This window comes from Phoca vitulina, unplaced genomic scaffold, assembly GCF_004348235.1.
Source record: "Phoca vitulina isolate PV1807 unplaced genomic scaffold, GSC_HSeal_1.0 scaffold20, whole genome shotgun sequence".
Lineage (NCBI taxonomy): Eukaryota > Metazoa > Chordata > Mammalia > Carnivora > Phocidae > Phoca > Phoca vitulina.
The window spans coordinates 23,072,588-23,096,901 of record NW_022589723.1 but is presented as its reverse complement, the minus strand read 5'-3'; the positions used below and the strand labels follow the sequence as shown (position 1 = coordinate 23,096,901).

The window sequence follows — 24,314 nt, the reverse complement described above, 5'->3', positions numbered from 1 at the left end:
CTCAATTACTATGAGATCCAATGAGAAATAATTTGCCATCCTCTCAACTTTTAAAGCATTCCTAAGGAACTGGGAGAAGGCAAGAATAGAGAGAGCTATGTATTAGTAGCCACAGCACTGACAAAATGGTAGCAAATGCTTTAAGAGTAACACAAATTGTCACAGTAAGTCAGAAGAGGAATAATCAGATGAGGACAAATAAATGATCAGATAAGGTTCTAGAAATAAGTGGCTAAGGTACAAAAAGCAATAAACTTGGGGTCAGAGAACCTATGAGCTGTGGTAGTCTCAGTTTCCATATCTGAAATTGGTAGTAATGATAGCTATGCCTAGTTACTTGTTCATATTTATTGAGCACTTACTATGTGCCAGGTACTATTCTACATGAATGATGGGCACACAAAATTAATATATACAATGGATAATTAAGTAGTACACCATGAAACCTAAGCTGGGGGAGAAGGGAATAAAGAACTGGGGGGAGGTGCAGATCTATAGAATAAAAACACATGACTACACACAACTATCATATGTATGTGATAGCAATTTGTAAACTATATGCTATTAAACAAAGGTAAGGACCATTAATATCATGGCTTTGCAGGATACATACAGGCAAAAATTTAAAAGCTTTCTTTGCAAGATAAGGACGTGAAAAAATTAAGAAAATGCTTTTGAGGAGTTTTGGTATAGAAACAAAAAAGAACAAAAGCATCTTTAGGAAATGATACAAACCTCAATTTTAGCTGGAGTGAAAGATAAAAAGAGAGCAGACTTTTTTTTTTTTAAGTGAGTTACTAATATTAATAAGCATGTTTGTGTGACATAATCCATGGTCAGAGAAACTTGTGGAGTGTACCTACTGACTTTAATTTGACCAAAAAACAAAACAAAGCAGAGATTAAGGCTTCTACCCTTGATGAAATAATAAGAACCTAACATAAAAACACACTGTAAACAACTAAAAAAAACATGTTAAATAACTATTTAGAGATAAAGGAAAATGGTAGGATTATGATTACTGAGAGAAGAGAAATAAATGGAGTAGTCCTACAATCACCCCAGCATTCTGCCTGGAGGCAATATCCACACTGTGGGTATAAGGAGGAGAAAATACAAACAGAACCAAGGTCTGCCGAGCTGAGGAGACAGAGATGGAAGTTGGAGGAGACTGAAGCAGCTGGAATTTCTGAGAAGGGTTCAAAAAAGGAGGAACTCCATTAGGAGGGAGCTTCAGGAATCTACACAGGGTACCTTTAAATATACTGAGGACTAGGCCACACCTAGTGGCTACTCTAGACCAACCCCGGCCAAACTTAAAAACAGGCCTTAAAGGGACTAAACTGACAAATAACTACTTGTGTTCAAAGAGTACATTAAATACAGCTACTCAACAATATAATATTCACAATGTCTAGCATCCAGTATAAAATCACTAACTAAACCAAGAAGCAGGAAAATGTGATTGATATCCAGAAGAAAAATTCAATAGAAATAATCCATAAATAAGAAATATGATGGATAGAGCAGACAAGACTGTCAAAACAGCTATTTTAATTATATATGTTAATATAATGAGGACATAAATTCAGAATATAAAAAAATCAAATGGAACTTCTACAGATGAATAATATATCAAAATGAACATTTCATTGGTTAAGAGCATATTAGACACTGCAAAGAAAAGATCAGTGAACTATTGAAGACAGCAAAAGAATCTATTCAAATAAAAAATATAAGGGAAAAAAGGCTAAAAACATCAGTGACCTAATATCACTAATACATTATCAGTGGGATAATATCAAGTGGCCTAACAAAAGTATAATTGAAGTTACAGGTTGGGGGAGGGAGAGAAGGGGTACAGAAAAAATACTGGAAGAAATAATAGCCAAACTTTTCCAAATTTGATGAACACTATAAACCCACAGATTCAAAGAGTTCAACAAACTTTAAGCCAAATAAACAGTCCCCATACAAAACTGAGAAAACACATCATTATGAAATTGCTGAAAACCAGTAACAAAGAGAATGTCTTAAGAGCAAAGATAAAAGATACAAATATACAAGGGTAGAAAGAAAAGAATTACTGTGAACTTTTTGTCAGAAATGACATAACCCAGAGAACAATGGGATAATATCTTCAAAGTACTAAAAGAAGACAGAAACTGGGGCGCCTCGGTGGCTCAGTTGGTTAAGCGACTGCCTTCAGCTCAGGTCATGATCCCAGGGTCCTGGGATCGAGCCCCGCATCGGGCTCCCTGCTCGGCCAGAAGCCTGCTTCTCCCTCTCCCACTCCCCCTTCTTGTGTTCCCTCTCACGCTGTCTCTCTCTGTCAATTAAATAAATAAATTTAAAAATCTTAAAAAAAAAAAAACAGAAACTTTCAATTGGTAATTCTCTATCTAGTGAAAATATCCTTCAAAAATTTAAGGGGTCCAAACACACACAAGTGCATACAGAACTGGTGAAATCTGAATAATGCCTGTGGATTATACCAATGTCAATTTTCAGGTTTTAATACTGTCCTATTATTATGTTAGATGCTATTAATGAGGGATACTGAGTGAAGGATCCACAGGACCTCTATCATTTTTGCAGGTTCCTGTGAATCTGTAATTTTCAAAATAAAAAAAAATTAAGTAAGGAAAAACACAGTCTTTTTTCAAAGAAACAAAAACAAGGAATCAGTGACTAGCAAACTTGCACCGCAAAGATTGAAAGGGTAGTTATTTCAAGCAGGCATATAGAAAAACAGATTGAAAGAATGAAGAATACAAGAAATGGCAAATATAAAAGGCATTTTCATATGTTAAGCTCTTTAAAATATAACTATTTAAAGAAACACTGTGGGATTTAGGACATTTAAAAGTAAAAGCATAAAGGAAAGGGGGCAGAAATAGAATACACTGTTGTGAGGATCTTATATGTGAAAGAATATAACATGATCTGAAGGTAGACTGTGGTATGGTAAATATGTTTTTTGTGTTTTATATAATGCAATTTACACATATGTTTTATGTTTTTTGAGTTAAATGTAACATAAAAATATAAGAGACATAGCCAACAGTGGAGGAAAAAAACAAAATACTAAAAAATATTCAATTCAGAACAGGAAAAAAGTAACAAGGAATGGTTAGAAAAAACAAGACACGAACAGCAAGATGATAAATTTAAATCCGAACATCAAAAATTGCATTAATCTAATTGGTCTGAACATGCCAATAAGAGAGAGAGACCATCGAAGTGGATGAAAAAGCAACACCCAACTATATACTGGCTACAACAAACCCATTTTCAATATAAAGACAGATGAAAAGTAAAAAGTTGAAGAAAGATATACCAAGCAAACATGAAGTATAATAAAGCTGGAATCACTACACTAATATCACACAAAGTAAGCAGACTTTGGAACAAGGAATGTTACTAGAGATTTTAAAAAAGTATTTCATAATTATAAAGAAGCGTTAATCAAAAACACTATACTCCAGGGGCGCCTGGGTGGCTCAGTCGGTTAAGCGGCTGCCTTCGGCTCAGGTCATGATCCCAAGTCCTGGGATCGAGCCCCACATCGGGCTCCCTGCTCGGTGGGGAGCCTGCTTCTCCCTCTGCCTGCTGCTCCCCCTGCTTGTGTTCTCTCTCTCTGACAAATAAACAGATAGAATCTTTAAAACAAACAAACAAACACTATACTCCTAAATGTGCAGGCATCCAAAACAGAGACTAAAAATACATAAAGCCAAAACTGATATAACTGAAAGGAGAAATAGACAAATCCACAATTCTAGTCAGAGATTACAGCACCTCTCTCTCAATAACTGACAGAAAACTTGAACAACACTATCAACAAATTTGCCCTAATATTTATAGAACACTCCATTCAACACAGCATACTATATATTCTTTTCAAATTACATTAAGTATTCACCAAAAGAGGCCAAATGCTGGTCCGTAAAACTAGTCAAGATAAATTGTAAAAGAATGAAATCATAAAGTGTAGGTTCTCACACCACAGAATTAAATTAGAAATTAACAGAAAGACATGAAAAATCCCCAATTATTTAGAAATTAAACAGTACACTTCTAAATAATCCAAATGGTCAAGAAAAATCGAAGAAAAGTAGAAAACACTTTGAACTTAATGAAAATAAAAAGACAACATCAAAATTTGTGGAATGAAGATAAAGCAGCACTTAGAGGAAAATTTATAGCTTTAAAATGCTTATGTAAGAAGAAAAGTAGAAAATCAATTGTCTAAACTTCTACCTTAAGAATCCTGAAAAGAAATTAAACCCAAATAAGAATGAAGGAAATGCTAAAGGATAGAAAACTGACAAAAAGATGGGGCGCCTGGGTGGCTCAGTTGGTTAAGCGACTGCCTTCGGCTCAGGTCATGATCCTGGAGTCCCTGGATCGAGTCCCGCATCGGGCTCCCTGCTCAGCAGGGAGTCTGCTTCTCCCTCTGACCCTCCCCCCTCTCATGTGCTTGCTCTCTCTCATTCTCTCTCTCTCAAATAAATAAATAAATAAATAAATAAATAAAAAAAAGAAAACTGACAAAAAGAGCAAAGTCAATGAAGCTAAATCCTGACTCACGGAAAAGTTCAATGAAATTGGTATGTATCTAGCTAGACTGATAAAGAATAAAAGAGAAATTATTAATATCAAGAGTGAGACAGGTGTCATTAGTACAGATTATACAGGCATTATAAATATAATAAAGGAATATTAAGGACAAATTTATGCCAATAAATTTGATAACTTAGATGAGATGGAAAAATTTCTTAAAAAACATAAATTATCAAAACTAACTCAAAAAGTAATAAAAAATCAAAATAGACTCATCCACTAAATAAACTGAATTGATCATTAGAATCCTTCCAAAAAGAAAATTCCACTCCACATGGTTTTATTGATGACTTACATCAAAATATAGATCAATGAACATATAGATCAATGTAGCAGAATAAATAGTCTAGAAATAGACCCACATATATAGTCAAAATTCATTTTCTTAAAAAAAAAATTCATTTTCTACACAGGTGCCATGGTAATTAAATTGAGAAAGAATAGTATTTTCAACAAATGCTGACTGTATGAAAAATAAACTTTGACCTTTATTCTCATATAAACAAAATTAACTTGAAATAGATTACAGATATATTTATATACTATATAAATGTATGTATACACACACACACACACACACACACACACAAAGGCTAAAACCATAAAACTCCTGTATGAAGACATAAAGATTTTCTCCCATGGGGTGGGCAAAGATTTCTTGAATAAGATGAAAAAAGCACAAACTGGAAATAAAATAAAATAAAATAAATAAAATATTGGAATTCATCAAAATTTAAAACTCTTTTGAAAAACACTGTTAAGAAAATAAAAAAGCCAAGTAAGATTGGAAGAAACTATTCACTATATATTCTAGCAAAAGAATTATATAAGAACTCCTACCTCAACTCAATACGTTTTTAAATGGGCAAAAGGTTTGAACAGACAAAAGAAGATATATGAGTGGCCAATACACATATGAAAAGATGCTCAAGTTCAATAGTTATAAAGGAAATACAAATTAAGCCATAATGAGATGCTAATCTTCTGCCCCTCTAAAAGGGTTAAAATTCAAAAGACTGACAATACCAAGTGCTGATAAAGATACAGACTAACTAGAACTTTCATATATTGCTGGTGGGAATGAAGGATGGTACAACTACTTTGGAACAGTTTGGCAGTTTCTTATTAAGTTAAACATCAGTTTCTGTAACACCCAGAAATTCTACTCTTAGGTATTTATCCAACATCATGAGTGATGTTGGATGTGCCTGTATAAAAACATGTGTCTATATAAAAATTTGTATATGAAAATTCATAGTGGCTTTATTTCTAATAGTCCAAAGTTGGAAATAACTCAAATGCCTACCGACTGATGAACAAATAAACAAAATGCAGTACATCCATAAACAAACACTACTCAGCAATATAAGGGAATGAACCACAAAATACACAACATTAATGAATCTCAAAACCATTATGCTGACCAAAAGAAGCCAGCCATAAAAAGTACATACTTAGGAGTCCATCTATATGAAATTCTAGAACAGGGAAAACTAGTCTGTAATGAAGGAATGCAGATCAGTGGTTGGGCCATGGTTGGAGATTGCAGTTTTAAGGGAAGGGAGACAAAGGAAATTTTGGGGAGATGATAGAAATTTTATCTTGATTGCAGTGGTGGTTATAAGGATATACTATTTTGTCAAAGCACAGTGAATTCTACAATTAAAACAAGTATATTTAATTGTATTTATTTCTCAATAAAGTTGATTTTAAAACAGATCATTAATTGAAAAACAAAATTCAATAATGAAATAAAATGTTTTCTGCCTTTATGTTTTAGAAATGGCTCTACCTGTTAGTGTAAGTTAATATGCATAGTAATTTTTTAAATAGCTGGCTTTTATAGGTTTATAGAAGCAATTCCATCAAACTCAAGCTCTGTTTTGCATTTCTATCAACTGTACATTGAGGTTTGTTTTTAGAGATAGATAGTGCGCAGAATTAGCAAAAAAAAGATTCAATCTTGAGTTCCACATAACCCATGAGAGTTGTTACACCTCTCTTCCTGGTAGGTAGATAAGGACTCAAGATGGGAAGTTCCGAGCTAATGAAAGTCATAAAAATCTTCAGATAGTCTATGTATCATAACAGCTCAGAACACACATTATGACTCAAAGGTTTCAAATATTTAACTCTAAACAGCAATGAGATTTTGGAATAACTGTGTGTTTAAGACCATTTAATTTTGAGGGGTTGGAGAGTCTACATGATCTGTAGGAATAACACAGACTTTGGAGTCAGACAAACATGGTTTGAATCCTGCACTGCCACTACCTGTATGACCCTGGGCACTTTGTTTAACCTCTCAGACTCAGTTTCTCTTTCTGTAAAATGTTTTGCCTGACACATAGTACTCAAAAAAAATGTTAGTTCCATTTCTGCCCATACAAAGGTAGAGTTATAATCAATGTAGTCTTTTGAGAACATTAATCTATTGATAGAGTACAAGATACAATGGATAAGAAAAAGAGAAAGGACATAAAATAACCAGTGAGGACAATTCAGAAATAATAATAGCTTGAACCAAGAAGGGGCAATGGAAATTGAAAAGAAAAAATGAATGCAAAACACTTGAAGAATGCATAGGATGGGTATAAAGGCCAGGAACAAGAAGAGAATCAAAGATGTAGGCAAGGTTTCAAGATTATGTGAAATGATAATGATGATATGACCAGAAACTTGGTAGCATATGACAAATGATAAAGTATCATGACAAATAAAAATACTGGTTTCCCAGATACAACAGGTTTTTTCTTAGAACACTTGTCTAACAGATGTAGTGAAAAGAAGGGCCACATGCACCCCAATGTTCATAGCAGCAATGTCCACAATAGCCAAACTGTGGAAAGAGCCGAGATGCCCTTCAACAGCGAATGGATAAAGAAGATGTGGTCCATATATACAATGGAATATTACTCAGCCATCAGAAAGGATGAATACCCAACTTTTACATCAACATGGATGGGACTGGAGGAGATTATGCTAAGTTAAATAAGTCAAGCAGAGAAAGTCAATTATCATATGGTTTCACTTATTTGTGGAACATAAGGAATAGCATGGAGGACATTAGGAGAAGAAAGGGAAAAATGAAGGGGGGGGGTAGTTGGAGGGAGAAAGAGCCATGAGAGACTATGGACTCCGGGAAACAGAGGGTTTTAGAGGGGAGAGGGATGGGGGGATGGGCTAGCCCGGTGATGGGTATTAAGGAGGGCACATACTGCATGGAGCACTGGGTGTTATTCGAAAACAATGAATCATGGAACACTACATCAAAAACTAATCATAGTATGGTAACTAACATAACATAATAAAATTAAATTAAAAAAAAAAGAACACTTGTCTATATTTTTTAGACCAACATATGAACCACATACTGTGAACCACATATGTAATTTTAAAGCAGCTACTTTAAAAAGAAACAAGTGAAATTAATTATAATGCTATAGTTCACTTACCCCAATATATCCAAAATATTTTAATATATAATCAATATAAAAATATTATTTTTTTATTATTTATTAAGGCTTCGAAATCTGGTATTTATTTTAAACTTACAGCATGTCACAATTTGGACTAGCCACATATAGTGAGCTACCATATTGGATAGTACTGGCTTACACTATTAGATATCATAATTAATTTTGATTTCCAGATATATAGGTAATCAAAATGTGGTATATCCATCCATTCAATGTTACACTACTCAGTAATGAAAAGGAACAGACTACAACATGGACTGACCTCAATTGCCTTATGCAAATGAAAAAAACAGACTCAAAAGCCTACTAAGTAACTCTATGTGATTCTAATTACATGATATGCTGGAAAAGGCCAAAATATAAGAACCGAAACCAGATCAGTGGTCGCCTTAGACTGGAAGTAGGAGGATGACTTGACTAAATTCACAAGGGAATTTTTAGGGATGGTGGAACTGTTCTGTATCTCAATTATGGCACTAGTTATATGACTATGTATTTGTCAAAACTCACAGAACTGTATAATTAAAAAGGGTGATGTACTGTATACAAATTTTCTCTCAATAAAGCCAATGTTAAGAAATTTATTATCAGAAGATAATGCTAATTATACAAGACCAAAATGGTCAAAAATATGCTTTTACATGAACATACTAAAGAAAAATATAGAAATGAAGGCATAATTTCTTACTCCCTAAATCTCTTATTTTACATAATTTTTATCATAAGTCTTACAAAGTAATACCATAGAGTATGTTTTATTTTTATTATCTCAATGGTACATTAATATAAGTTTTTTTAATGGGATAGCTTATTTAAAATGTATTATCCCATTACATTTGACACCAAAAGCACAAACAACCAAAGGAAAATTAGATATGCTGGGCTTCAAAATCAAAAAATTTTGTGCTTCAAAGGACACTGTAAAGAAAATGAAGAGACAACCCAAAGAATAGGAGAGGTATTTAGAAATCATGTATCTGATAAGGGACTTGACTCTTAAAATATATAAAAAACATTTACTACTCAATAATTTAAAAATTCCAATTTAAACAATGGGCAGAGGATCTGATCAGACATTTCTCCAAAGAAGATATACAAATGGCCAATAAACATATGAAAAGATGCTCAACATCTTTAGTTATCAGAGAAATGCAAATCAAAATGACGAGATAACCACTTCACATGATTAGAATGGCTATAATCAAAAAGATAATCTAACATGTGTTGGTGAGGATGTGTAGAAAATGGAACCCTTACACACTACTGGTGGAAATGTACAAATGGTACAGCTAGCTTGGAAAATAGTTGAGTTTTTCAAAAGGTTAAACACAGGGTTCCCATATGATCCAATGATTCTACTCTTAGGTATATACCCAAGACAAATGAAAACATATGTCTACACAAAAACTTGTATGTTAATGTTCACAGCAGCATTATTCAAAATAGCCCAAAAGTGGAAATAACACAAATGTCCATCAACTGATAAACAGATGTGTGTTTTTGTTTTTTTTTTAAAGATTTTATTTATTTTTTTGACAGAGAGAGACATAGCGAGAGCAGGAACACAAGCAGGGGGAGTGGGAGAGGGAGAAACAGGCTTCCTGCGGAGCAGGGAGCCCGATGTGGGGCTCGATCCCAGGACCCTGGGATCATGACCTGAGCCGAAGGCAGACGCTTAAGGACTGAGCCACCCAGGCGCCCCAGATGTGTTTTATCCATATAACAGAATATTACTTTATAAAAAGGAATGAAGTACTGATATGTACTACAACGTGGATGAACCTCAAAAACATTCTTAAACAAAAGATGTCAGTCACAAAATACCTCATATTTTATGATTCTATATATAGAACGTCCAAATGTCCAAAATAGGCAAATCTATCAACAGAAAATAGATTAGAAGTTGCCTAGAGCTGGAGGGGACTGGGGGAAGAGGGTTGGGGTACAGTGGCTAAAGGGTATGGAGTGTCTTTTTTTGGGGTGATGAAAATGTTCTAACATTGATCATGGTGACAGCTACACAACCCCTGAATATATTAAGCCACTGAACTGTATACTTTAAAAGGGTGATTTGTATTATATGTGAATTGTATTTCAATAAAGCTATTAAAAAATATTCTTATATGGTGGAAGACTTTTTAGTAAATACTAACAAAATAACTGAACAAGCAAAAGTGGTGCCCACACAAATATGTAACTTTAATGTTTTATAGTACCTTTAACATTAGGTCCAGAAAAATAGCAAAATTACCTTTTCTACTGAAGACAGCTGCTGCTGTAATCCATCACATTTTTTATTTAGCTCTTCAAAAAGAGTTTTATATTTTTCTGTTTGAGACTGTTGCAAATTAATTGTTCGCTGCTGTCTCATACAATCTTCTTCAAAGTTTTTTATCTGAGACTTTAAATCCTGAATTTCATTTTCCTATAGTTAGGAAATTATAGATTATGTGAAAAAATGCACAAGGTTTGGTATCACAACATAAAGCAGAAAACAAAAAGGAGCTTCATATGATTTGAGATACTTATATTCACTTCACAAAGAAAAACAAACTGCATTCCATTTTTATCTTCAAAAATGGAAGTCAGGGGGCGCCTGAGTGGCTCAGTCGTTAAGCGTCTGCCTTCGGCTCAGGTCATGATCCCAGTGTCCTGGGATCGAGCCCCGCATCGGGCTCCCTGCTCCGCAGGAAGCCTGCTTCTCCCTCTCCCACTCCCTCTGCTTGTGTTCCCTCTTTCACTTTGTCTCTCTCTGTCAAATAAATAAATAAAATCTTTTAAAAAAAAAAAAGTCAGATGTTTTATTTTTATTTAAGAGCTTACATTTGTAAATCTTATACAGAAAATTCTAACTGCTAACAAGTATTTAATATTTTTTAGCTGTGAAAATTCAACATCTCAAAATAGAATAAAATTTAGTATTTACATATAATTCAAAATTTAACTGTAAATTACATCTCAATGAATATATTTTAAAAAATAACTGAAACTGCTCCTAAAATATCTTTGAATATTAGAGGATTTATTTTGATAGGTTTTTACCTTTTTATTGCATTCATATACAACATTATCCAATTCCTCCTGCATAACACGGAGTTTGGCCTTTAAAAATCTGTTCTGGGCTTCTGTGGATTTAAATAATTACATTTATTGTCTTTCACTGAATCTAAGATGCCACCAATTGCAAGACAGACCATTATTTTATGAGGAAAAAATGTTCAAGATGGGGAATTTAACAGGAGATCCCTGTCTGAGAACACTAAAGACACTAAATACCCATACTATAAAGATAAATGAAAAACAAATCCACCCAACAGAAAGGAACTCTTCACATCTCAACCTGGAACTGAGTAAAGAAGGGAAAAACAACAAAAACCTCTCCTGAGAATCTAAACCACAAGCCAGTACTCACGTTAAGTCTGCAGACTGAATTTGTCTTTACCAACGTGATCCAAAATACCTCAGTCAGAATTTAAAGTGGTTTCAGGTTGGTAACGTCCCCAGGTGTTTGGCAGAAACAAACATAAAACCTCTCTAGCAAAACTCAACTTCAATCTCAGCCACTGTGATTATAAAATACTAGTGATTGTAACACATATCCCGATTTCATGGAAGTTAAAATGTAGTCTATGTGCCTTAGAAGCAAAGAAACACACTAATACCTTACTGCTGAAGTTTTCTCCCACAGTCCCTAAGATCTGCCTTTGGTATTTCATTGCTACCTAAAATTCTTTATTCAATGATATCAGCAGCAAATCTTTGATGTTTCTAGAACTATGTAAGTAAATAAAGTGAAAAGTGAACTTAGAACTCACTCCATAATTCATTTGATCATTTATCCAAAAAATATACATTAAGTCTCTATAATGTTCCAGGCATAGTAGGGATAAGACAAGCTTTGCCTTCATGGATCTTATCTTGAATAAACACCCTGAACTGTCTCTGAGGAGTCATTAGGATATATCCCAAAAGAGCACAAACATCTCCATATATACTTTCCACTCCAAAGCTCTTCTTACTAAATGTTCCCAGTGTTACCATGGAGCTGATTAACGATGACTGGCTCTAACCCACCTAGACCTGTCTAGCCTCAAATCTCCTTCAAGCCTCTCATGACACTCCAGGTTAGCAAAGGATAGAAGGGAAATGATATATTTAAAAATGTGAAGTTTGCAGTAGTTGGTCTCTAAGGAGAAAGGAGGAAGAATGGGAGAGCATGACTTCGTCCATCTCTCTCTCCCCCAACTAACCTCAGTGTAACCAAGGAGCCGAATGCTCTCACCTGTGCAGGCCCAATAGCATTAACCTCCCATCCCCATCTCCCTCTGACTTTAGTCTTACAGAGCAGTATGTGCTACTAAGCCACTTTTTTTTTTATCTTTTCCTCTTGCCTGTACAGCCATTCAGGCAATCATCTGGAATAAGAGAAAACTCCGCCAGAAGGGGAGATACCTTGGCCAAAGAGTCTGGAAAGGGAAGGGAGGGAGGCAAAGTGGCAGAGAGGTGATTCAGCAATAAAAAGAAACTAGCAATTTAAGGTAGTCTGTTTGTACTGGTTCTATGTATCTAAAAGCAGGAATATTCTAACAGGGCCATGGGTGAAGAACAGTCAACGTGTGACCACTGTGTCCTTGAAGGCATCTTGACAGAGACATAAGGCAACTTCCTGCTTCACTTACCTTCTCTTCTGAAAAGTACCCCCAGAAAGCTTAGATAAGTCAGTAAATGTAATAAATTCATAAATGAATTGCTCATTTATGACTAAGTAGCATGCAGCACAATAATCATTACACATATAAATTATTACGGTTTTCACAGAATCAAGAGAATTTTAAAGATACATCTTATGACCATCTCATACAAACTGCTAAATTTTGAAATGAAGAAACTGCTATTACAGAGAGGCTAAGTGGCTTGCCTGATGTCACAACTATAGTTCAGTATTAACCATGTTCAAATACACTCAACTGTCTTATTCTTTGTTTATAAACGCAGAGGTAGCTCCTCATAAATTCAACAGTTCTAGAGGCATTACTGGTAACTAAATTCTGTTTTTAGATGATCTAAACTTAGTATTATTTTTCAAAGTGATATGCAGAGAACAAGTTTATAAGAAAGAAAATTACATTCATTAGAAAACTAATGTGATCATTTTAACTGATGCCACATCAACCATTCATTTATACTTTTAACATGCAGTAAGTAGAATACAGTATCAATAGATGAAAGGAATTCAAAGAAACATTGGGTTTTAAAAATTATTTTAATATGGGGCACCTGGGTGGCTCAGTTGGTTTAGCGTCCGACCCTTGATTTTGGTTCTGGCCATGATCTCAGGGTTGTGAGATGGAGCCCTGCATTGGGCTCTGCACTGGGCATGAAGCCTGCTTAAGATTCTCTCTCTCCTTCTCCCTTTGCCCCCCCCCAAATTATTTTAATGTTTTAATGATAAGCTATGGGGCATTTTAAGCTTAGTTGAAATGTGGTCAATGAAACCAATACCATACAGTCTTTTTTTTTAAAGATTTATTTATTGAGGGGGGAGGGGCTACGGGAGAGGGAGATAATCTCAACCAGACTCCCCGATGAGTGGGGAGCCTGACACAGGGCTCAATCCCACCACCCTGAGGTCATTACCTGAGCTGAAATCAAGAGTTGGTCGCTTAAGTGACTGAGCCATCCAGGCACCCTCCATATAGTGTTTTTCATTTTTACTTTTTATAATGGAAAATGTCAAACATATATATAGAGATGATGTCAATGAAAAACCACTTTCCCATCACCCATTTTCAACAATTATTGACTCAAAACCAATTTTATTTCATCTATAATTCCACTCACTCCTCCTACCATCATGTCCCACTAGATGATTTTGAAACAAATGCAAGATATCACAACACATTTTTTAAATGCAAGAAAAATCGTTCCCAAATATCTTTTTCTAAATAAATGTGATATAAGGATAAAAATAAAACTTACCTGTTCCAATATCATTACTAACACCACAAAAAATATCATCATCTATATAATCAGGCAAACCTTCTTCCTCCAGTTGCCCTTCAAGTTTGCTAATTGTTTTTGCAAGAGAAAAGTCTGAAAAATCCTCTGGAATAGCAACATCATTGGCAGTCTGTACATCAGAGTATTTCAATTTTATACTATAAATAAACAAACACACACATATATACACATTCATATATTACATACAACGTCAATATACAAAGGAGATATGATTTTATTCAAATAACAAAGCAGATCAAAATTATTAATTTTAAATTTATGACGAAATCTACAATTGATACTTTCAAGGATGATACTATAAAAGACTTAACTGACTTTCAATTTTTATGAATCACACAGCTACAGAGTTAGAGAAGGCTTATGAAGCCAGTTTGTCTAGACATTACCTCCAAACAAGTAAACGTCAAAACTAAGAGTGCTGAACCTAGCCTCCCAGGTCAAATCCATACTGCGGCTTTTAAATTACATGCTGCTGAAGAAGAACCGTATAAAGTGATATTGCTTCTAGCCATAATTCTGCAAACACTAAAGAATAATACCTCTTAAGAAAAAAATTAGAGTGAAGTTATTAGCTCAATCAAAATCAACTCTTTTTTTCCACCTAAAGAAACACATTCTAACCAGAATCAAAATCAACCAAAAAATTAGATTTGATTTTCTTAACAAGGGAAGAAATATGAAATAAAAGTCACTAGTAAAGGCATTAAGGAATGGGCCAGCCCCAACCCACTGTTTATGGTTCTGAAAGCCTTATTTTTAACTTTTTCCTTAAAGCCTAACTTACCTTTTACCACATAAGCAAAGCCTTCAGAATTCTACTTAGAAAAACAACCTTTTCTTTAAAAAGTAATTTTGAAGTCTGAAAATAAGATAACCAGTTACGTTATGTATGCAGGATATGTTCTCTTTTCTTCTTTTTTAGATTTATTTTCTCTTCGTTATCCCTTCATTCTATTTTTTCTTTCTTTTATTCAAAAAGCAAAAAAGTTATTTAGCCAATTAAAAGACACAAACATTAACAAAGATTTTTCTAGGATCATAATGCAATTATCATTTTGGGTAAGTAACACACATTTAATAAAAAGAAGCTGGTTGGTACAATCCACTGCAGGTGTGACCTTCCTTTTCTAGGTCTCCTATCCCAGAGAGCCTCTTGGTCCCCTTGTCAAGCTTAAAACACTAAGAACAGTCTTGAATTCTTTCTCACCAAAAACAAGAATGTAAATTACAATGATACTACAGCCTTACTTTGAGCACACCAAATCATTCTGTATGTCAAGATACACAATAATGTATAGTGTTCTATTAAATGCTCAAAAAAGTAGACTAGTTTGAGAGAACTAGGCAGAGAAAGACACCTACGTTTTAGTCTTAGCTCTCAGAAAATATCTCATTAACACTTAAAAATTTGAAATGTGGCGATTTTGCTTGAGAGAACAACATATAATGTTTAGTAACTGCTGCAAGACATTTCTGAGTAGAACATGTTTTAAGTTATTGAATGTAGGTAAGATACAGACAATGTAAGGTATAAAAAGATCTGGAAAAAGAAAAAGAGCTTAATAATTAAAATGATGGTACTGTGAATCATAAAACTAAAAAAGGAAAGTAATACTTTTAAAACCGTACTATACCTTGAATTTGTTTTCCTTCCTTTATTCGCAGAGCGCAGTTTGTTTTGAACCTTGTTTACTGCATCAACATTTTCGGTCTTTGGCTACATCAAAAGAATTTAAATTATTGATTAATTAGATTCTAATCATTTGTCATGGAAAGCAATTTTGTAATACACAGAATTGCTAGTTTACTACACACAAGAATTGCTATTTTCATGGAATTAATCAAATTGTATTTTAAAGAATCCCAGAATTGTATATATCTAGGAAAAGACCTAGATATCACTAGCACCAACAGATTCAAAGATAAGGAAAATGAGCCTCCAAAATTCAAGGATAATCAGCTAGCTAGTGGAACATTAAACTGGATGTTCTGGCTCACAGAAATTAGTTCTCCTCACTGATTATTCCCCAGACAGACCTTCACATATACCGTTCCCTTGGCCTAGATCCCACTAGGTGGGGAACGTGTAGATCCCAATTCACCCAGCACCTGCAATAGTGATCTACACACTGTAAATATTTAAATGAATGAATAAACCTCTCAAATTACCTCCTTTGTATATAAATACTTTTCTTTTTTGGGTGGTATATCTAGTAAATTTGGGCTTCAGAGAGGAAACTAAAAATGCTTAGGTTACAGATTCATTTTACTTAGAATTTTTTCCAATATATATCCAGATTGTTTAGTGAAATTATGAAACAAAAAAGGATTCAATTTATTTTATGAGCAACATTTCATGAAGGCATCTCTTCTAAGTATCAAGGCTTATATTCTATTTCTATAGTCATACTCCTCTGTTTTATTCTAAGAAAATTCTAAAAAATAACCTAAATTCTACAGAATGTAATTATATTTATAGAAAGTTTTATTTTTTTTAAAACATTTTATTTATTTATTTGAGAGCACACAAGCAGGGGGAGAGCAGGCATAGGGAGAGGGAGAAGCAGGCTCTCCGCTGAGCAGGGAGCCCGATGTGGGGCTTGATCCCAGGACTCCGGGATCATAACCTGAGCCGAAGGCAGCCGCTTAACCAACTGAGCCACCCAGGCACCCCAAAAGTTTGATTTCATACCTTAGTTTCTGAATGTAGATGAACTATCCCTTCAGACAACAGACCTCTACAGACCAAAAATAAACATTACACATTAACAATAGATGATACTAAAGTGAGACACAATAGAATTGAACAGTAATTATATCTGAAAGGGAAAATAGACAACTATCAAGCAGACTTTGCTATGATTCTAGTCATGCACCTGTTAATTTATTTTGATAAGTATCAAAAACAACAAAAGTTCTTTGGTTAAACAATTCACCTTTGAGAAGATATACTATAATACCAATATTTTTGTAGCGAAATATAGCACAAATTTTAACAAATGAAAATCATAAGGAGTGATTATTGGTAATACACAAGGATTATCAATTTTACAAAATGATTCACCACAAGGCTTTTTAGTGTGAGCCCATCCAGTGTTATCCTTTGTAAATGCATTTAAATACTTGGTCAGTGTCTGTTTTCCCCATTACACTGTGAACTCCATGACGGTAGGAATCATGTCTGCCTTGTTCACTGCTCTATGCCTAGTAAATGGCATAGTACCTAGCATATGAGCTCTTAAACTGTCACTGAATAAGTATTTGTTAAATGCATGAATAAATACATCTAAAATACAACTCATTTTTTTTTTAACATTTTAACTTCACATTCTTTTTTTTATTGAAGTGTAATTGACATACAATAGCCTATTAGTTTCAGGTGTACATCACAGTGATTCAATATTTTTATATATTACAAAATGGCCCCCACAACAGGTCTAGTTACCATCTGTTACCATACAAAGTTGTTATAATAATATTGACTATATTCCCTGTGCTGTAATTACATTGCCACAACTAACTCATTTTATTACTGGAAGTTTGACCTCTAAAATACAACTCATTTTTATGCACAGTTTTCAAAATATGTTTTTATTTAAAACAAAGAGTGTTTATGGGGTCTGCACTTTATGGCCCATGGGCTGAATCCACCCACATCCATTCATTTCACATTATCTATGGCTGTTTTCTCACTACAACAGTAAAGTTGAGTAGTTATGACAAAGACTGTAAAGCCCACAAATACAAAAATTTTGTAAATTTTATTGGATGAGTTTGCCTACCCCGATCAATTGTCTAGATCATCCCCATTACATGTATTAATATTTCTGAAAATCTACCATGTTACTATTGTTACTATTAAAAACCAAAAAACCAAAAAAAAACCCTCCATCATATCCCCTGAGAATTCATAACCATAAGGACACAAAAACAAAATTACTTTCTGTCATATGCCACCTACTCAACTAGTCATACATAAGTTATTTCAATATTAAACACAAAAATATACTTAGATAATATTATATACAACCTTTTAAAGAACTAGAAATAGCTCTGGGAAGAAAAAAGGCGGCTTTCAAAATACCTTAAAATTATAGAGACTAAAGAACCATTCTCACATACGACATTAAAATGTTACCAAGTTTTATTCAAATTTTAAGCGTCCTCTTTAATGGCCTTCATATCAAATTAATACTTGCCATTTCCTTACATTTTCTACATCTTCCATCTCTGCTCCCCTAATACACATATGTATCAGCCAAAAGACATTTAAGGGTTACTGGTCTCCCTCAGGTTTAGCAGAGTGACATTATTTTGCTAGTGTATTTCCAGGAAAAATGAACTAAAACACAGTACTCTAGCTATTTTTGTTACACTTCTCCATGAAAGGTTTGTGTGTAACATAACTGAAATGATTTGTGTGGTAAATCTTGCTTCCAGCAGAATGAAGGATATGTATGCTATACTATTAGGAAACTAAATTCTGGTTTCCTGACCATATTGTTTGGCAGAGTAACCTTGGATGTTGAAGATCTATTATAATATATACTGCCTGACCACCATCATTTACATGAATGATTGTTCCAAGCCAAAATGGATTGTCTCTTTACAGAATTACCTCCCATCTTCAGCAATTTCCAAATAATAGTCAAGTGGCATGTTTCACGTGGTAAAAGCCATCTGTTCAAACAGTAGCATTTTTTTAAAAAGCCACCTGATCAAGGTAAACAGAGATGTCATCACCACTTCCCACTTAAGGAAAATTTAGTGAAAGGAAACCGACAGATTTATTTTTATGCTTGTGAAATCAGTCTCTCACTTGCTTCAACAGAATCTAGGGATTAGCTGTTGTTACCATCATTTCAGTCTTTTAGTTTACTTGATAAAAGCTGTGCCTAATCTTTGTAATACAAATTTTGGAATTTTGATAACTGCTAAACATCATTTCCCATAAAATATCAGAAAGCATTACATATAATAAGGATATATAGTTTCATGTGTGTATATCAAATGATATAAAAAATTTAAAATACACTATTTTTAGATTTACAGTTCTATAAATTTTTTTAAAGTTTTATTCATTTTTAGGGAGGGAGAGAGCACATAAGCAGGGGGAGGGGCAGAAGGACAGAATCTTTCAAGCAGACTCCCCACTGAGCAAGAAGTCCAATGCGGGGCTCAATCCCACAAGCCATGAGATCATGTCAGAGTCAGACATCCAACCGACTGAACCACCTAGGCACCTCTACAGTTCTATAAATTTTTTTTTTTTTTAGATTTTATTTATTTGTCAGAGAGAAAGAGAGCACAAGCAGGGGAGCGGCAGGCAGAGGGAGAAGCAGGCTCCCTGTTGAGCAAGGAGCCCGATACGGGACTTGATCCCAGGACCCTGGGATCATGACCTGAGCCGAAGGCAGAGGCTTAACCGACTGAGCCACCCAGGCGTCCCAAACAGTTCTATAAATTTTAACAAATTTTATGGTCATGTAGCCACCACAACAACTAAGAGAGAGACAATTTCCATCATCCCCAAAATTTCCATTGTGACTCTTTGTAGTTAATTCCCTCCCCTCCATAACACACAAACACTAATCAGATTCTGTGGCTATAGTTTTACCTTTTTCAGAACGTCAAATAAATGGAATATGGGGGGGAGAAAAGACAGGGAAACCAACCAGAAAACAGACTCCTAACTCTAGAGAACAAACTGATGGTTACTGGAGAGGAAATAGGCAGGGGGAGGGACTAGATGGGGGATGGGCATTGAGGACAGCACTGGTGATGAGCACTCGGTGTTGTATATAAGTGATGAATCACTGAATTCTACACCTGAAATTAATATTACACTGTATGTTAACTAGATTTTAAATAACTCGAAAATAATGGAATCATACAGTATACATATGTTTTAATCTGGCTTCTTTGACTTAGCTTCCATGTTGTTGCTGCATCAAGAGTTCATTGCTTTTTACTGCCAAGTAGTATTCCATTGCATGGATATACCATAATCTGCTTATCCTATTGGTTCACCACTTGATATGTGAGCTGTTCCCAGTTTTTGGCAGTTATGAATAAAAGTGCTATAAACATTTGCATACAGGTTTTCACTTGGACATGTGTCTTCATTTCTCTTGGGTAAATAACTAAAGGGGAATTGCTGGATCATATGCAGTATTTTTGAGTAAATAAATAATGTCCCAATATTTCCAGTATGAGCTAAATATACTGCTGCTTAAGTAACACATTTCTTTTTTGTTTGTAAGTCCTCTAAGGTGTTTAAACATTCTACCCTGTTAGGGCCGTGCTGCTCTCACAGCCTGCTTCTTCATCTTAGAAGACTGGGAGGACCTACAGCTGTTTTGAGATTTAAACAGTCACAGTTTTAGTCTATCATTCAAAGTTTCTTAGCTGGTACAACTCCCCCCCAAAACTAGTGGATTTCATATCTGTTTGATTCCAGTCGGTTCCATGTGCCATTACCACATCCACTGTTCTTTCCAAGACTATATTTCTTTACACTGAACACCTCACCCTCTTCCCACCCCCCCACTTTAATAATGGCTTACTTTGAGGTTGTCAGGCTTCTATAGGGAGACTATACCTTTAGTTAGAGCTTTGCCTAGAGCCATTTTATCTAATTGGAAGTTTCACTAGGTGCCATTCAAAAGGATCCTTGCCCTGAAGAACCTTAATCCATTATAAAGTCTTATCAATAGCATGAAGACCACATCTTTAGTCTGATCTTTGCTTCAAGGCTGAGCTTTAATAGGCTTTGTTCCTCAAAGACTTCCTCAATTTTATCTCATAATTTTTTGGTCTAAAAGCAGCTAACCCAGGGCGCCTGGGTGGCTCAGTCGGTTAAGCATCTGCCTTTGGCTCAGGTCATGATCCCAGGGTCCTGGGATGGAGCCCCACATCGGCTCCCTGCTCTGCAGGGAGCCTGCTTCTCCCTCTCTCTGCCTGCCTCTCCCCCTGCTCGTGCTCTCTCTCTCTCTATCTCTATCTCTGTGTCTCAAATGAATAAATAAAATCTTAAAAAATAAAAAAATAAAGGGGCACCTGGGTGGCTCAGTCGTTAAGCGTCTGCCTTCGGCTCAGGTCATGATCCCGGGGTCCTGGGATCGGGCCCCACATCGGGCTCCCTGCTCGGCGGGAAGCCTGCTTCTCCCTCTCCCACTCCCCCTGCTTCTGTTCCCTCTCTCGCTGTGCCTCTCTCTGTCAAATAAATAAATAAAATCTTTAAAAAATAAAAATAAAAAAAATAAAAGCAGCTAACCCTACAAAGCAAGGGTAATCAAGACAGTGTGGTACTGGCATAAGAACAGATATATAGATCAATGGAATAGAATTGAGAGTCCACAAATGAAACCATGTGCCTCCAGTCAGCTGATTTTTGACAAGACTGCCAAGACAATTCAGTGTGGAAAGAATACAACTAATAGTAACAGCACATACTACTAATGTTCTGTCTTCCAACCTCTCCCCTCCCCCCCCCAAGAGCACAAGTTCATTTGACACCTGTTCTGCCTTCCAATTTACCAAAGGTGGCAGCTTTACTAAATCCATGGCCACTACACTAATAGTACCTCTCTACCTTTCCAGCCTCCAGGATCAGTTTCCTTGCTGGCTACCACCTAACTACGAAGCTAAAGACACACTTTCCCAGTTTTTGTCATATGGCACCTAATTCTCAATACCAATTGCTGTATTCGTTAGGATAAGCTAGGAGATCAACCCCAAAATTTCAGCGGCTTAACACAAAGTAGCAGTAGAGAGGGATAGAGGGCCCTTTTTTCCCATAAGGTCCACATGGTCACCCAGAGACCAGGCTGGGAGGTTTCATCAACTGGATTTTCACTGATCGTGGCAGAGAAAGAGTCAGCTGGAGGTTCAAAATACAACTCCTATCTGTTGGCTTGGAAGAGAATAATCTGACTTCTGCTCATAGCAAGACTAGGAATGTTGGGTGAACACCATTGCCTCTGCTATACCATTTTATAGTTTTATTCACACAGATCCTTTGTTTCCTGTTAAGTTTATTCCTAAATACATCTCCATTCCCTATTTTTTTTAAAGATTTTATTTATTTGTCAGAGAGAGAGAGAGAGAGAGAGAGCACAAGCAGGTGGGGAGTGGCAGGCAGAGGGAGAAGCACGCAGAGGGAGAACCAGGCTCCCCATCGAGCAAGGAGCCTGATGTGGGACTCGATCCCAGGACTCTGGGATCATGACCTGAGCCAAAGGCCGACGCTTAACTGACTGAGCCACCCAAGCGTCCCGATTCCCTATTTTTTTGACATACCTGAAGTTCACGTGAAATTCAAGGAAAAACAGATCTATTTTATTTTTACGAACTTATTTTTATCTAATTTTCATATGGAATTTAAAAAAAAGAAAGACAGTATACTATGTAAGAAAAGGTTCAGAAATCTTACCAACTGTGGTTTGCATCTCAGTGAAATCACATATTATCTATATATCCTTGGGCAAGCTACTGAACTTTGCTAAGCTCCTATTTCCTCATTTTTAAAATGAGGACAATAATATTTATTTCAAAATAATACTTTAAGGACTAAATGACATAAAGTAGGTAAAGGGTTTACATCACGTCTGGTTCATATAAGCCTCCATTTTATTAGTATATATATATATTTTTTAAGATTTTATTTTTTTATTTGACAGAGAGAGACACAGTGAGAGAGAACACAAGCAGGGGGAGTGGGAGAGGGAGAAGCAGGCTTCCCGCTGAGCAGGGAGCCCGATGCGGGGCTTGATCCCAGGACCCTGAGATCATGACCTGAGCCGAAGGCAGCCGCTTAACAACTGAGCCACCCAGGCGCCCCTTTATTAGTATATTATATATTACATTATTTTTCAAATTATAGATTTTTAATACTTACATGCAAAAAAGATTTTACGTAACAAAAGATCTACATACATCATCAAAAAAATGGTGTTTGAGAATTTAAGTTACTTACCTTAAACTGCAATCCTCTTCCTTTTCATATGATTTAATTTGTGTTGAGACCGGCCTTGATTGTACTTCTCGCTGATCTCTCTAGTTAAATGAATAAAGATAAGTCATATAGAGAAAAACCACAAAACCAGGATATAGTCAAGTACCTTTCTGATCATTAATCATTTCAGAGTTGTCCACAGTTTCCATGAAATCAAGGCACAGAACTCAAATGCTATGGTATGAATATAAGGTCTGTAACAATGTAGTTCCACCTTTCATTCATTCTGGATTAAGAAAGTCAATTCTAAGGGAAAAATGTATCAATGCCTTTATCTGATTTTATCTACCTCCTGCTTCCCCACTACATTAGGCTTCCAACTTGTGTAACATGCAAAGGAAATTAGGCTCACAGGAAATTAAAGCATAAATTCGTTTAATGGGTAGAAAAACTTGTCTCAAATCAGGCAAAGCTTCAATTTTTTTTTTTTTTTTTGAGAGAGAGAGTGCATGAGGGGTGGTGGAGGAGGAGGGGCAGAGGGAGAGAAAGAATCTTAAGCACGCTCCATGCCCAGTGCAGAGCCCAACATGGGGCTCAAACTCACAACCCTGAGATCATGACCTGAGTAGAAATCAAGAATCAGATGCTTAACCGACTGAGCCACCCATGCCCCAGAGCTTCAATGTGAAGACCATGAAGCACTAAAGCACTAAGAGTAAAAGCTTTTGGCAATGATATATCAAGAAGTGAAAATGAGTGAACAAAAATTCAATGCAGTAAAAGTTATATCCATTAGCTCCCGTGGGGCAGGAATGTCCTCTCCCCTTTTCCAGTCCTTCCCAGGCTTCTACTCTACTCTTTCGGGGCAGGGGTGGGGGCAGGGAATCATCCTTATTAGAGGATTCTTGGAGCAGAATGTATAATGAATCCTTCATTCTTCTCGAACACTGGGTTTGTTAATTATTTTCCTACTTTAGACACTGGCAAAAACTAAAAGATATAATAAAAATTTATTTTTAGTAAAATATTTAATTATAAATGAAACTAGCAAATCTGTAACCATTATCTAAATATATTACCTGAAATATTATATATATATATATATGTTTCTTATTCCAAAACTAACAAATAATGATGGATCTGTATAAGGCATTAAAACAAATTATTGCCTATTTTTCACTACCACCCCCAAGGAGGATGGGTGGAGAATTTAAAAGAAAAAAATATAGAGT

At 35.4% G+C, this 24,314-nt stretch overlaps 1 protein-coding gene across 4 annotated transcripts in view; it reads right to left on the bottom strand.

Annotated features, from left to right (window-relative positions):
- TEX9 (testis expressed 9) overlaps positions 1–24,314 on the bottom strand; it is a 61,149-nt gene that overhangs the window by 28,042 nt on the left and 8,793 nt on the right. For all 4 annotated transcript variants that reach the window (XM_032417389.1, XM_032417388.1, XM_032417386.1 and 1 more), the window contains 6 exons: positions 23,104–23,183; positions 16,819–16,864; positions 15,761–15,843; positions 14,085–14,263; positions 11,148–11,230; positions 10,357–10,530 (listed from right to left, as the gene is read on the bottom strand). In XM_032417389.1, the coding sequence (XP_032273280.1) occupies positions 10,357–10,530; positions 11,148–11,230; positions 14,085–14,263; positions 15,761–15,843; positions 16,819–16,864; positions 23,104–23,183 (645 nt within the window). The remainder of the gene's footprint in view (positions 1–10,356; positions 10,531–11,147; positions 11,231–14,084; positions 14,264–15,760; positions 15,844–16,818; positions 16,865–23,103; positions 23,184–24,314) is intronic.